The sequence below is a fragment of the Prionailurus viverrinus genome, chromosome B4 (genome assembly GCF_022837055.1).
Source record: "Prionailurus viverrinus isolate Anna chromosome B4, UM_Priviv_1.0, whole genome shotgun sequence".
NCBI classification, from domain to species: domain Eukaryota; kingdom Metazoa; phylum Chordata; class Mammalia; order Carnivora; family Felidae; genus Prionailurus; species Prionailurus viverrinus.
In genome coordinates, this window is record NC_062567.1 from 11,606,478 (window position 1) to 11,622,603 (window position 16,126).

At 37.5% G+C, this 16,126-nt stretch overlaps 1 protein-coding gene across 4 annotated transcripts in view; it reads right to left on the minus strand.

Annotated features, from left to right (window-relative positions):
* MINDY3 (MINDY lysine 48 deubiquitinase 3) overlaps positions 1 to 16,126 on the minus strand; it is a 95,779-nt gene that overhangs the window by 51,781 nt on the left and 27,872 nt on the right. For 3 of the 4 annotated variants that reach the window (XM_047868231.1, XM_047868232.1, XM_047868229.1), the window contains 2 exons: positions 5,260 to 5,330; positions 274 to 354 (listed from right to left, as the gene is read on the minus strand). In XM_047868231.1, the coding sequence (XP_047724187.1) occupies positions 274 to 354; positions 5,260 to 5,330 (152 nt within the window). The remainder of the gene's footprint in view (positions 1 to 273; positions 355 to 5,259; positions 5,331 to 16,126) is intronic. The other variant, XM_047868230.1, reaches the window with a different exon arrangement.

Genomic DNA, 16,126 nt, shown 5'->3' on the forward strand with positions numbered 1-16,126 from the left:
GATTTCTGGAAAATATCAAAAGCCAAAGCTCTCAAGTCACAAAAGGTAAATAAATTATAATTAAATCATGACAGATTTTACTGAAATAATTGCAAAACTAGAGCAGTGTAACAATATTTTCTTCAGTATCATTTTTTTAGATTTTGGAATAATCCCTCTGTTAGTGGGAATACACTGAAGTTTGCACAAAGATCCAAACTAAATATGGACTTATATTACTTGTTTGCCTGATGTCATACTTAAAAAAAAAAAAAAATCCTGCTATAAGCATACCTTGGCAAAAAATACGGTGAGGTGAGTTTCACTGCCAACAATCCAAATAGGGAATTTTGGAGATTTCAAGTAAGAACCAACCTAGAACAAATGTAGCAAAATAAACAAACAAATGAAAATCTGACAGTGCCTGTTGAATATTTGCCTATGAATATTTGAAGCAAATGGAAAAATGTGCTGTGCCAGAATGCCTTACCCATAAAGGTCAAATGCTGAGTGTAAAAAAATCAATGTTATAAATACTGTCAGGGCTAAGTTTATATTGCATCTTTACCATCAGGATAACAATAATACACTTTTAACACAGGTAAAAAAAAAAAAAATAGTTTAGCACTAAGAATCATTCTCAGGTTTTACTAAAGTTGCTAGACAGAATGACCACTTTAAGAATATCAGCTTGATTGTCAAACCCTACAACTATAAACTTGATAATTACTTTATCAGGGGAACAACTGTAAATTAATAAATATATTTATGAATAAATAAAGGGGAAAAACCTTAAGAACATCCTGTCTTCAAAGAACGTAGGGCAATATAATAATCCCTCTAAAGCAAAATATATACTCCAAAATATTTAAGAATATGAAAGAACCCTGTCACTCTTTATGGTTGGAAGTTCACTCCTGTCACTCTGCATGGTTGGAAGTTGAAAGTTTTAAAATATGAAGTCTCCTTAAGGTGTACAAAAAGTTATATAGCCTACCTTCTAGGTTATATATTTAATCTATAAAAACCATAGTATCTGAAATTTGAGAGTATCATTTCTGTGGGTGATGGAGAAAGTTTAAAATTCAACAAAAAACAGACTTGGGAAATCGCATCATGTTCATGTCGATCAATTCTATACCCCTATGAGGACAGAGACTACAACTTAAAAACAACCTTACCATTCAAATTTGCTGAATTTTCTTTTCTCACACAGACTCCCCGGAATGGGGGACATTCCGAGCAGCTACTTGCAGCAGTCAGGGCAATTCTTCCCTCATCAGTCAACAGGGTGCCCTGCTTTCAACCACCACTACGGTCCTTTGGCATTTATGTTCATCATGGGGAAGTAGGGGAGAGGGACTCTTTTGTATTCACGGATAGAAACACCGGTATGTGTGTCCTATGATGGGCAGGGTGGGCTGGATGTGCTGATGGCAATGGTGAACCAGGAGAGCAGGAAGGGTGATGGTTTGGGGGTAAAAGAGAATAAGGGCAAAGGACAAAGACAAAGGAGAAGCTCTAATCACAGGTTCAGAGCAGACGGGATTTTAGAGGTGCTTGGTGCAAGTCCTTCAATTTTACATCAGGAAACAGGAAGTATCCAGGATCCGTGCCTCGTCTGAATTCAAACAGTTAACAGAGCTGGAATTAAAACTCAGGATTTCTGACTCCTAATATGGTAGCTTTCCCTTACATCACGCTACCTCTTGGGGTGAAAAGTATAGACATTATTTAATTTCTATTTTAGAAACTGAGTATGTGTGTGTGTGCATTTAAATAAGGTAGAAGTAAAAAAGTGAGGATTATATACAGTAGAATCAAAAGGTAAACAAATGAACTCATTAAGTGTTTCATAATAATATAAATAAGTAAAGAGTGCATAAATAGTGCAGCCACTTTGGAAAAAGAGTCTGACAGTTCCTCAACAAGCATATAATTACTGTACGACAAGCAATTTCATTCCTGGGTACACATCCAAGAGAGACAAAAACACGTTCACAAAAAACTTATACGGAATGTTCTTAGCAGAGTTATTCATAGTAGCACAAAAGCAGGAACAACCCAAACGCCCACCAGCTGATGAACAGATAAACACAATTGATATATAAATACAATAGAATATTTGGTCATAAAAAGGAACAAAGTGCTAGTAGGTAAAACAAGAATCAACACTGAAAACATTGTGCCAAGTCAAAGAAGCCAGACACTAAAGGCCACCTATTGTAGGATTCCATTGAGATGAAATGTCCAGAACAGGCAAAACCACAGAGAAATAGAGCTGCCAGGGGCTGGGGAGGATTGGGGAAGCGACCCCTAGCGGGGTTAGAAGATCTTGTCAGAAGAAGAAAAACATTCTGAAATTCAGTAAATGGTGACGGGTGCACGATCTTCTGAACTGCACGCTTTAAGATGGTGAGTTTTATGGTATTTGAGTTTATTTTAAAAAAAGGGGGGGGGGCACAGACCAAAGCAGAGTCACCCTCTGCACTGTGTGCATATGTACCGACACGGTTTCATCTGTGTTAATGAACACATATGATCAAAATGACATGAAAATGTTAATTTCTAAAGAGCAATTTGCTATGATGGTAAAGCACAGGGAAATGTTCAGATGCACAAAACTAATACAAACACAATGATTTCCTTAATGCCATTTCTCTAAATGTTTGGTAAAAAGTAAATGTATACAGGTTTTCAGAAGGCCATTTACAGTTATGTACACCACAGTGTAATTTAGTTCTTCAAAAAACTTTGTCACACCATCCCGACCACTTCCCTTACAGGTCTCCCACACTCCAGGCCACTTCGTACGGCCCTAAGTGCCCTGGAGCCAGCTGTCAGACAAGCAGAGACAGCCCTCAGCCTCAGAGCTGACTGAAACTGTCCAACCCCTAGGGAGCCTATGAAACCTAGCCAACTCCACCCCAACGCCCATACACAGGCTGCCCTCTGTAGTGGCACCTTGCTGTTGCCCTGTCCCCAGGTGTCATGCTGTCTGTGGCGCTGTCTGGGAGCCCTCTCTTGTTTGGAGGTGTAAGTAACAGAGAGTTCTGCCTTTCATCTATCTGAGTACCATTGTGTTGTGTCCTGCCATTATAATAATCTTTAGGGGTGCCTGGTCGGCTCATATGGGTAGGTGTCTGACTCTTGATTTTAGCTCAGATCACGATCTCAGGGTTGTGGGACTGAGCCCCATGTTGGGCTCTGCACTGAGCATAGAGTCTGCTTAAGATTCATTCTCTCCCTCTCTCTCTCCCCCCACCCGGCTCGCATGCCATTTTCCCCTACCTCTTGCTCTCTCTTGAAAACAAACAAAAAACAAACAAAAAAAGTTACTGCTAGAACACTAGAGCAATATGCATTAGGAGAACACATAGCCATTACTGGTTTCACACTAAGATCATAGGAGGAAAATAGGCATTGCTCTACCTGCTCTTCCTGACAGCTAAAGAAAAGCAAAAAGCATGATTTAGAAAAGCTTACAATTCTGAAATTGGTAATTCACTCATTCAACAAATGTTTACTGACCACCAAGTATGTACCCAGAAATACAACATCACTGGCTTCAAAGGGTCTATAGTCCACTGGTGATGAACAGAGAAAAGCAAATTCAAGATAAAAAAAATAAATAAGTTAACAGACATGATTATAGAGAGATTATTCCTATGCTATTATGAAAAAGGGTCACTGAGGCAATGGCCGAAGAAAGGGTCTTGGAGGCACCATTTTAAGTAGGACCTGCAGGGGACAGGGAGCCATCCACTCAAGATCTGGAGAATTCCTGGCAGAAATGATGGCAAGCACGAAGTCCTATTAGGCAGGAAAGGGCTTGGGTGTGTTCAGAAACTGGCAGGAAACCAGGAGGACGAGTGCACAGCAACAGAGAGGGCAGTGCGCCTCCAGAGGGCCAGACAGGATCTGGTTCAGGGCGTGGAGAGGGCAGTACGCCTCCACGGGGACAGACGGGATCTGGATCAGGGCGTTACAGGCCACACGGTGACAATTTCACAGTATATCATCTCCACACCCTATCCTCCTGCAAAACCCACACACGTGCTTTAAAAAAAAAAAAGGCTTTACTGAAGTGTCTTTGACGTGTGAAAATGGTACACATTAAAAGCGTGCAACTTGATGTTTTTATATATGCATACGCTGTGAAAAGATCACCACCATCAAGCTAATTAACATATTCATCACCTCCATACAGTTACCATTTTTGTGTGTGTACCCATGTGCACACTTGCCAGCACACACACTCTTTTTAGGATCTATGAATGTTTGTGTGTGTTTCCTGGGAGAACGGGATGCAGCTTGATGCTCTGGTTGCCAGGCTACTTCAGAATAGCTTTAGCTTGTAAGTTAAAGTCACCGAAAATAATAAAACAGTTGCTACTGTGTAACAATATGATGTCTACTAAGAGATCCGGGCAGGATGGAACCTAATTCATTATCATACCATACTACTCCTTTCCAAGTGTTGTCATGAAAGAGGGACACTTCTGCTTAAAAGAAAGTAAGAAGGCAAGAGGGCAAGACACCGCCATTTTCCTGAATCCCTATCACCAGAGCTACTGCTATGGAACCACAATTCTAAAATGGAAAAGAAAATGAGATCCACTTCTCCCTTTCCAAAATCAGGACACCTCATTAAGTGCAAATCATTAATGATTTGAACCCCATTTAAAACTATCCAATAGTTATTTCAGAACATCCAATAGTTATTTTAGAGTATGCAGAAAAGCCATGAAATATTTATCAATAAATGAGAAGTTCATGGCAGTTCCTAACCTTAGCCCATGTGCTAAAGAATTTAATGCTATGAAATGCTTGGAATTTTGTTTTTAAGTGTGAAATCATTTTTCAGATGGAATAGACAAAACTTAAAACTTCAGGCATCTAGCAAATTCTTTTTCTTTGCCTCATAAGTATTGCCAGTTGTTTCAGCAAAGCGTACCATTATGAGGAAGCAACAACACATCCTTTTCCCTTGGTTTGCCAAAAAATAAATGTATACGCAATAATAGATTTATTTTTATAAATTGTTTTTTTTTTTTTTTTTTTTTACTGGGTTCTGCCCTCTGTCCTTGAAAACAGGAAACTCGGCATCATCAGCCAGCTTAACTCTATCCTTCACACGCCTGTTAGTTTAGGAAAGGAGATCAGGAAAGAAGTGGAGAGTATGTACTAGCAAGTTAAATGTCATCTAGGAGAAAATACCATCCACGACATTGGACATGTGAATAAAAAGCATTGAAAACACCTTCAGAATCAACTTACCTTACAGTATCTTAAAGCTTCCATTAATGTTAAGAATCCTACTGCTGCTTGTTCATGTATACCAAGAAGTTCTACAAAAAAGAAGTTAGCACTGCATTAGCATATATAAATCTGAAAAGTACCTATATGTAAATATAGATGTACCCTATATACATATTTTACATCAAAACTTTTATTCCCCAAACTATACTTTAAAACCTAGCACGTATTTACTGTTAAGAGTTCCATCAAATCATTGTATTACTAATTATTATCAAATGCCATTAGATCATGTTTGTGTGGGTGATGTGATACTTCAGATGTACATTAAATGTCTTTATGAACTTTATTTTCAATGTTAATGTTTAAAATGAGGACATTTTTCTCTCTGAAAGCCAAGGAGTTACGGACAAAAAGAAAAAAGAGATACTCAATAATATCCATTGTTTTGACTTAGAAAAACAAATGAATATGCTAATCTTAATCCATAAAATTTATCATTATCAGTGAACCTACTTGTAGAATACTTAAAACATGGGAATTTGATTCCATTCCTGACTCCTATAAATAAACACAGTGTGCTTAAGACTCCAGAAATAAAGAAAAATAGAACAAGTTATCTGCCTTACAAAGGCTAAATTTATCAAGAGAGATAGAAGAAAAAACTTGCGTCTTCACTGTTTACACACACACATACACAATGCATCTTAAAAGTGATAAAAGAACATCTGTTTATTGTATTACGGAAGGTGTACAGAACTGACAACATGTGAGTTGAATCTCGAAGCATATGTAGGAATTTTTTCCAGGCCAAGAAGATGATACGAAGAAAATTCAAGGCAGAGGAAACAAGAAAGAATTATCAACAATAAAGAAAATCAATGTATTTAAGTGGTGAAGAATATGCCAAACATTCCTTCAAGGTTTCTAGCCTGGGGAACCTGACAAATGGTGACTAACTGATAGAGTTAAGAAAAAGCAGGTTCTGAAAGTGGTATCAAGAGAGAACATGAGTTTGGTTTTAGACAAGCTGGAAGGGAGGAAACCTCAGGACTTCTAGCTACAGATGGATACACAACTAAGGCTCAGGAACACAAGGAAGAGGGGTCAGGGGAGGATACAGAGCTTTGGGCATCATCAGCATAGAGATGAGAGGTGATGTCACGGATGTGGTTAAGAAAGAACTGACAAAGCTCAGAAAATGAAGACAAGTGATTATTTCACAACAAAGATGTAACTGTGGTGATGATCTTATCTTTTACAGACTATAGCTTTCAGTTAAGGTATATTAAGTGGAACTATAATAGTATTTGGATCCATAAATGTTTTTACAAAGCATTTTTTCTGGTTCAAAATTATGTCCACTGTAAATACTACACACACACACACACACACACACACATAGCTTTGCTTCCTTTTTACCATCTGGTCATGTTTTATCCACTTTTCTGTTAAGATATAGTGTTTTCCTTATTAATTAATGTAATAATATCAATTCTTAGTCATACCATGTATCCTTAAGTACAACATTCAGACAGTGTAGGCCAAGAACTGGTTGTTGAAACTTCTGGATTTGGAAATTCAAAATTAAGAGAATATACATATAATTATATTTTTCACTAGTTTCTTACAGGTACCAGGAGGGTATAGCAATAGTTCCCAAATTGTCATTTATGATTCCTAGGGATCCACAAGACCCTTTAGAGACTACATGATTTTCATAAAAGGACATTAATTGCCTGTTTTTTTGTTTTTGTTTTTTTTTTGCTCTTAAACTTTCATGAGTATAAAGTGAAGTTTTCCAGAGGCCAAATGACATGTCATATCTCAAGAGACTAGATCTATAAACAGATATGAGAATGTCTACTAATCACCTCAACATTGAAGGAACTTGCAAACTTTAAAACAATGTCACTTTTCTTACTGATTTTCTTCTTATTTTGGAAAACAGTTATTTATATTGAGAAGTAAAGGATGTATTATTATCATTTTAAAATGAATTAATACATCTTTTAAATTTCTAAGTCTTAATTTCTAAGAAAAATATTGATCATTATTTGGTTATAACCCATACAAGAAAAAGCTCTTTGGGATCTTCAATCATTTTTAAAAGTATAAAGAGCATGAAAACAAAAAATACCTGAATCACTGAGTTATAGCATTCAAAGGAAAAAAAGGGAGTGGGGTGAGTGACCCAAATAAGCAGAAATGGTACTCTACGGTCTCACAAATTTTCCCTTCCTCTTCCTTCTTAGATTTATTTTCAAGTTCAAAGAATATGTATGTTGAGAAACATTTTCACACTTTAATTTCTAAAAATCAGATATCACCACCTAGTGTTATGATTAGATATTGCATCATCGATTTCCTTGTAATTTTAAACAAATGTCTCAAAGAATATATTTGTAACTTAATGCTACTAGCTATGGCGAACCAGCTGTTCGTAATTGTTGGGGAATGAATTATTCAGATTAGGTCAGCAATCACATGTTTAGGCATGCAGTTTGGATGATAATATTTAAAAACTACTCCTATTTCCTTAGACTAAATATTTAAATTTTTTATCTGTAGTAGCTAATGTGCATCCTTAAGAATATTTATTAGTGTACAAAGTTATAAACATAGTGAGGATATACTCACCTCACATATTACAACTTACAGAATTTACTTATATAAGACTTGTCTCAGTAAGTCTCAAAGAAGTCAATTTACATTTGCAGAAAATCCTAATAATTGTGTCATTATATTTGAGAATTTTCTAACTTTGTTTTCTTAGCTTCGTATTTCAGATTAATCATGATCAGAGTCCTTATCAACCCCATCTGCTTCAGTCAGTGAGACCATACACATACATACACACACACACACACACACACACACACACACACACACACAGAGTTTTATATTCCTTGGTTTGCCATTCTGCCCTTTTCTCTTCTACTTTAAGTGTCACTTCTCACCACCATCAGCCCATCTACAAAAGTCCTGTTTGGGCCTTTTAAATTTGATGCTGACTTGGAAACCAGATGACTACACTGCACTTGTTTAAGAAACATACCCTGAGTGCCAAGTAGTAAAAAGAAACAATGCTGCATAGTGCAGGAATACAAAGCTACCAGCAGGAATACAGAGATGAAGACAAGACCTGCTTTGCAAACCATGTAAAGATAAGGGATTAATAACCAAAATATATAGGGAACTCCTACAACTCAGTTGGAAAAATCCAAATCACCCAATTAAAAATTGGGCAGAGAACATGAATAGACATTTCTCCAAAGAATACATAAAAATGGCCAACATGAAAAGATGCTCAACATCACTAATCGTCAGAGAGATGCAAATCAAAACTACAAAGAGTTACCACCTCACACCTGTCAGCATGGCCATTATCAAAAACAAGCAAATCAAAAGCTGTTGGTGAGGATATATAGAAATTGGAACCCTTGTACACTTCTGGTGGCAATGTAAAATGGTATAGCAGCTATGGAAAAGAGTGTGGAGGTTCCTCAAAAAATTAAAAGTACAACTACCATGTGATACAGCAATTCTACTTCTGGGTGTTCAATCCAAAAGAAATGAAAATCTTTTGAGATAATCTTTCGAAAATCTCAAAGAGATATCTGTGCTCCCTCACTCACTGCAGCACTATTCACAACAACCAACATGTTCAAACAACTTCAAAGTCCAGCAACTAATGAATGGAGCAACATACTGTGGTACATACATGGAATGGAGTATGACTCAGGCTTAAAAAAGAAGGAAATCCTATCATATGTGGCAACAGGAACGACCCTTGAGGACACTATGCTCGGTGAAATACACAAGTCACAGAAGGAGAAATGCTGCATGATTCCACTTAGATGGCTATCTAAAATCATCAGATTCAAGCATAAGAGACTCTTAAAAACTGAGAACTGAGGGTTGATGGGAGGTGAGAGGGAGGGGAGGGTGGGTGATGGGTATTGAGGAGGGCACCTTTTGGGATGAGCACTGGGTGTTGTATGGAGACCAATTTGACAATAAACTTCATATATTGAAAAAAAATAAAAAATAAAAAAATAAAATCATCAGATTCATAGAGGCAGGGTGGAATGACGGCTGCTAGGAGCTGGGAGGAGGAGGGAATGGGGAGTTGCTACCCACCAGATAAAGTTGCAGCCATGTAAGATGAGAAGGTTCTAGATATCTGCTGTGCAACTTCACACTTACAGTTAAAACGGTATCTTAAGTTAAAAATTCATTATGAAGGTAGATCTCATGCTGAATGTTCTTACTACAATTAAAAAAAATCCTCGCCCCCTCCCTCAAAACAGTAGGTGAGACAGGGTAGAATGCGTTAAGTGCCATGAAAACGAAATGCTCAGAGGTCAGGACAGATCACTCTGGACTGTGAGACTCAGGAAGTTCCCCCTGTAGGGACAACAGCACTTGAGGTAGGCAGTGAAGGACCAGGCAGGCACATGTGGAAGGGACATAAGTCTTTGGCAAAAGGCATAGTATGAACAGAGAAATAAAAAACAAGTAGCATAATTTTGTTCAAGCATAGGTTCATGACAGTTGAAAAATAAGCTTGGATCAAGTTATGCAGAGTGCTTAAGTAAAGAAAAAAGTTTGCAGTGAGAAAAATTAAAAATGATTTATTTCCAAGGATGTTAGAACAGCTAAACTAAAAGGTGATAAAATACTGAGAAAGACTTGGCTATCTACTGAGACATAAATTGCACACATATACACAATTTGAGCTAGGAACTTTGTGAAATCTATTTTTGAAAGTGAAGAGCTTTTCAAACCCAGTTACTATTTGTTTTATTCCTAAGAAGTCAGGTTGCTACAAGGTTCATACGTAGCTAGGGTTGCCAAATTTAGCAAAAAAACCCCAAAAAACAAAAAAAAAACCCAAAAAACAAGAAACAAGATGCTCAGTTAAAATTTAAATTTCATATTAAAAAAAAACAATTTCTTTGGTAAACCTATATTCCAAATATTGAATGTCACATACTTACACTAAAAACGGTTTACTCTTTGTCTGAAATTCCAGTTTAACTGGGAGTCCTGTATTTTACCTGGCAATTAGCTCCAACTAATTACATGTATTTTTACAAGTAAAAAAATTTAGAGAAAATAAGCACTTGTGCTCTTTTCTTACACAAATTCTGATAAACCAAACACTTCAAATTTGTATATCACCTAGTCACTTAATTACAATTCTCATTACTTAAAAAATACTAAAATTTCAAAATGATCTTAATCTTCAGGTTCTCTTAGTGATTATGTATCATGAGTTCATCAACTTTCAGTGAACTATTTAAATATAGCCTGGATAGACTGGGATATTGATTTCTATTAAAAAAAAAAAACAAGCAAGTAAGCTCTGTGTTTCTGATTTATAAGAGCTGACTCCACCTCAATTCCATAAAATGAAGAAAACATTAAAATAATTATCAAATGAACATAATAAATGTACAATACATTCAATAACAGTACACAAATACAGCAGAAGGCCTTTAAGACAGAAAAGAGACCACCAGAGAACTGATATACAGGCAAACCAAGTCAAAGAGAAGCTCGGCTCAAAATACAAGCAGTAGTGCAAGCTAAAGAAAGATGGCAGGTAAAGAAGGGCCAGACCACAAAAGGATTTGAGAGCCTTCATTAAGGAGTTTAAGTGCACGGGCAAGCTGGTCACTGAGTGGTTGTGAGAAACTATCATGATCTGATTTAGCTTGTAAAATGCTACACCAGCCACTGGGAAGGACTAAGGGGGTGGGCAAAAGTGATATTAGGTGACTAGCTCTACTGTGTTCTATTGCAGAAGCAAAAGATAGTTTTAATGGATGAGGTAGAATAAAGTACTTGGATTTGGGAACTGTGATCAACAATATACACTGTCATTTAAAGATACAAAAATAACAATCTAAATGGGAAGATTACTATCGTAAAGATGTCACTTCTTCAAAATAATCTACAAATTTAATATAACCTGAATCAAATTCTAACAAATTTCTTAAAAACTGAAACTTACAAAGCTGAAAAAAAGTTCAGTTGGACTGGATAATATAAAAATGGCTATAATCATTTTGAAAAAGTTTAACAGCAGGAAACATTTGCTGACAAATGTCAAAAACATTATAAAACTACGCAATAATGTAGTTTTGGCAAGAGAACTCACAAACCGATTAGTGGAATAGAGGAGTACGAAAAAAGTCTCATACACATGGAAAAATCTGTTCTTTGATCAAGTGGGTATTTCACATCTGTGGAGAAATGACCAGTTAGCAAGCACAGTAAGCAATTCTTTGGGAAAAAGAAAACAGATCCCTCTCTCACACCACTCATAAATAAATAATCCAAATAGTCAAAAGAGCTAAACATTATTAAACAAAAAAAAAGCCTACAAAAGCAGTTGAAGAAAATACTAGGAAATATTAGTTTAATCTTGGGATGGGGAAAATACAAAACTGATTCAAGAAAAAAATTAAAAAACAAAACAGAAGCCATAACAGAAAAGATGAAATGATTTATCTTCCTAAGAATGAAAACTTTGGGTATGATAAAAGATACCACTAACAAAATTAAAAGACAGAAAAGGCTGAGAGAAAATATTTACAACACATTTTTAAGACACGAAGAATTTATAGAGCTCCTAGAAATTGTGAACAAAAGAAAATAAGTCCTTCCCCACAAAATTCCAAAAGCTAGAAAGAGGCAATTCCCAGAAGAGGAAATACTAAAAGCGAACAAACACACAAAAAGACAATAAAGCACAGGCTCAGGAGGAATGAGAGAAATGTGAATTAAAAGAGGCTATCAACTATCAGTAAGATGACATAATATTAAAGATGGATGGTTCTGAGAGGTGGCCAGGATGCAGAAAAACAGGAACTCCCCTACAATATTAGAAGCAAAGTGGACACATTAGCAGTTAGTAAAGCAGACTGTACAAGGTAACTTGGCATTATCTATCAGTTTAACAGGTGTTCTTCTAAGATTAAGTATATGAGTTATCATATTACCTAGGATTTTAACCCTAGGTATATAACAAAGAAAAAAGAAAAACGTATAGCCACACAAAAACTTGTACATAAATGCTCCTAACCACATTATTCAGGACAGCCAAGTGGAAACAAGCTGGGTGTCCATCAATCGATAAATGAATACATAAAATATGGCCTATCCACACAATGGAATATTATTCACCAATAAAAAGGAATGAATAGCTGGTATATGGCTAAAACATGGATGAAACTTGAAAACATGCCAAGTGAAAGAAGCCAGTCACAGATGATCAGATACTGTAGAATTCTATTTTTAATTTTTTTAATGTTTATTTTTTGAAATAGAGACAGAGCATGAGAGGGGTAGGGGCCGAGAGAGAGGGAGACACTGAATCCAAAGCAGACTCCAGGCTCCGAGCTGTCAGCACAGAGGTCGATGTGGGGCTCGAACTCATGAACTGCGAGATCATGACCTGAGCCAAAGTCGGACATTTAACAGAATGAGCCACCCAGGAGCCCCTATAGGTTATTCTATTTATAAGAAATCCCCAGTTTCAGCAAATTTGTGGACAGAAAATAAATTAAAGGAGGCCTGCAGCTGAGTGGCGAAGGGATTATGGGGACTGACTGCAAAAGATAAAAGGGTTCTTTTTGGGCTGATAAAAATGTTCTAAAATTGATGTGGTGATGGCTGAATAACTCTAAGAACATATGAAAAACCATGGAACTGGACAAACAGTATCACATGGGGCGCCTGGATGGCTCAGTTGCTTAAGCATCGAACCCTTGATTTTGGCTCAAAACCCTTGGTTCCTGAGATGGAGCCCTGCATTGGGCTCTGCAGACAGAGAGGAGCCTGCTTGGAATTCTCAATCTCTCTCTGCCCCTCCCCTGCTCACGCTCATGCATGCTCTTTCAAAATAAATAAACATTAAAAAAAAAAAAATAGTACCACAGGTATGTGAATTCTATCTTGATAAAGCTATTGCTAACAAACATTAAGATGCCTAATTTTTAGCACACATTCTACTTTTAGAAATCCTATAGGAACAGGATTGTACAGAAAGATTTATATACAAAACTGTTCACTGCAGTATTTCTTTGTAACAGCCACAAATGACAACAATATACACGTTGATCATAAACTAAAGCAAAAGACAAACTGGCAAAAATGTTTATTATACGTTACATAATATAGGACAGATCAAGCATTGATATCCTCAATAAATAAAGGCAAAAAAACTGCCCTATTTATCTTTCAGTGAGCCTTCCTGGCCTTTCCTGGATAATACAGAATACTCATTTTCTCATCAACTGCTGGATTGATGATTACTGTGGGGAAAAAAGCCTATCAGCTTTACTGGTTGGACCCACTCTAAATCCCTCTATGTAAACTCATCCCTACTCTTACTGCTGACTCCACACTTAAAAATTTCTCCCATCATCCGTTTTTTTTATTCCTTCTTAAAGCAGTGGATTCAAACCCTTTCTCTCCTTTATATACCTCTAACTTTACACCCTGTCCACTCATTCTCAGCAGACTTCAAAATCTCAAAAATTCTCCCAATTTAAATCTTTAACACCTCAAATGCCTTCTTCTTTTCTTAGCACATTCTTTCTTTCTGCTTTAGAAGAACTGTGTATCATTCCAATGTCACTGTTGTCCCTGACCCCATTTACTTTGATTAAAGGTGGTTCCCTTTCCTGGGCCAATGAACAACTTAAGTGACTTCCATTCCTTAAAACAAAACCTAAATGCACCATCTCTCCACATGGGAATCAATTCCTCTCTTTTCCTCTTTCGCCAGCAAAACTACCTTGCTTATGCTGCTAAAATATGTACTCCCTATGATCTGGTTTCTAGCTCGATAGCTCTTTAAGTTTTTTTTTCAATGTTTACTTATTTTTTGAGAGCGAGAGACAGAGAGAGAATGAGAGGGGGAGGGGCAGAGGGAGAAGGGGACAGAGGATCCGAAGCAGGCTCTGCACTGACAGCAAAGCGCTTGATGCGGGGCTCAAATCTACAAACCATGAGATCGTGACCTGAGCCGAAGGCATACGCAGTTAAGACTGAGCCACCCAGGCACCCCCTCAATTGCTCTTTTAAAAGCAAAGACCTAGCTAATTGCTCAATTCATAGCCTGGTCTTAGTCCTCATTCTCCTTGAATGAGAAATATAGCATGTGGCTCATTCACTAACTCTGTATCATGGACAAGAATCTTTGGATTAAGGGCACCAGGGTGGCTCAGTCAGTTAAGCGTCCGACTTGGGCTCAGGTCATGATCTCATGGTTCTCACATTGGGATCTGTGCTGACAGCTCAGAGCGTGGAGCCTGCTTCAGATTCTGTATCTCCCTCTCTCTCTCTCCCTGCCCTTCCCCCACTCACGTTCTGTCTCGGTCAAAACAAAATAAATAAATGTTAAAAACATTTATTAAAAAAAGAAAATCTTTGGATTAAATTCTCAAAATCTGTTTCTTTCAATAAATGAGGCACATAATTACCTCTCAGGGTATGAATGTAACAAGATGAACTCCTACCACATCATCTTATATACTTATTATCGCACTGAAGATTCTGTTAAACGTAGTTTAAGAGGTGGTTTATCGTAATGATTATGTAAACTGGTTACATGGAATCAGACTACTGTCATTCAAATCTCAGCTCTGCTAGTGTGAAACGAAGCAAGAATCTTGACCACTCTATGCCATAGTTTCCTGTACTCTATGATCTTCATAGAACGCTTACAAGAATGAAGTCATTAAGTACTAAGCACAGTTAAATAAACGTTCCCCACTGCTGCTTAATAAGCATTTAATTATCGATAGCTATACCTGCTCTTCAAAGAAAGTCAAATACTTGAGGCCAGAGATTTTTTCTGACACCAAAATACACCAAGTGACTTTCAAGTCAATTGGCCATGATGTTCCTTCATGTGTTCATTTCTTCAAGAAGCTTTATTTGAAAACCTACCGGTCCTTTGTACATTACCCTCGCACATCTAATCAGTTGGATGCTGTGGGTTCTACGTTCCTATAGTCTCTGTCACGGAGGCGCAGGGTTACGGCAGAAGGTGATATGGTGGAATGCGCACAGGCTGTGGATGTGGTCAGAAGCACTTGATGCCTCTGCTGTTTGACGTTGGGCAAGTTACTAAATTATCTAAGGTTCAATTTTTGTATCTTTCCATCAAAGTTAAGAAAACACATATCTAAAACCTACTGCTTAGCACAAAGCACACAAATACTAGTTGCTCTTTTTTTCTTCCTTCCAAATGCCTTCAATGACTCTTTTCCTAACGCTTGCCAACTAAAATGTCAACTTCTTAGTATCAAGAACCCTGAGGTCTTCTTCAGCCCCACGTTTACGATCATTCCCCATACTGGTCTCTCTCACAGGTGCCGTGCTCTCCTCCAGTGGTCCTCAAATGTGGCTGCACATCAGAATGATTCTGGGGTAATTTTAAAAGTACCATGTCCCATCTCTACCATGAAGAATCTCTAATTTATTTATTTACTCTTGGCGGGGGCCTGGGCACTGACTTATTTTTAAGTTCCTCAAGTGGTAATGTGTGGTCAGGATTAAGAACCCGGGGTCTCCTCAGTGTTGTCTGCCTCCCAGGCCCCAAACACAACCTGCTATTTTCCTCAAAATGCCCTCTCGCTCATTCCAGCTGCCACCATGAAAATGTTACCTCCTACTTAAAGTCTCCCTGTTTAACATGGTAGGAAAAGTTCTCTCCCTCCTCTGAAGCTGTGCCACAGTTTCTTTCAACATGCTTCATTTCGCACCGCATTATAGTCATTTACATGCACGTTCTTGTTTCCCCAAACTAGGTGTGTGTGCTTTTGAGGGAAGGCTGAGTTCTCCTCGTGGGCCAGTTAAGGCATTT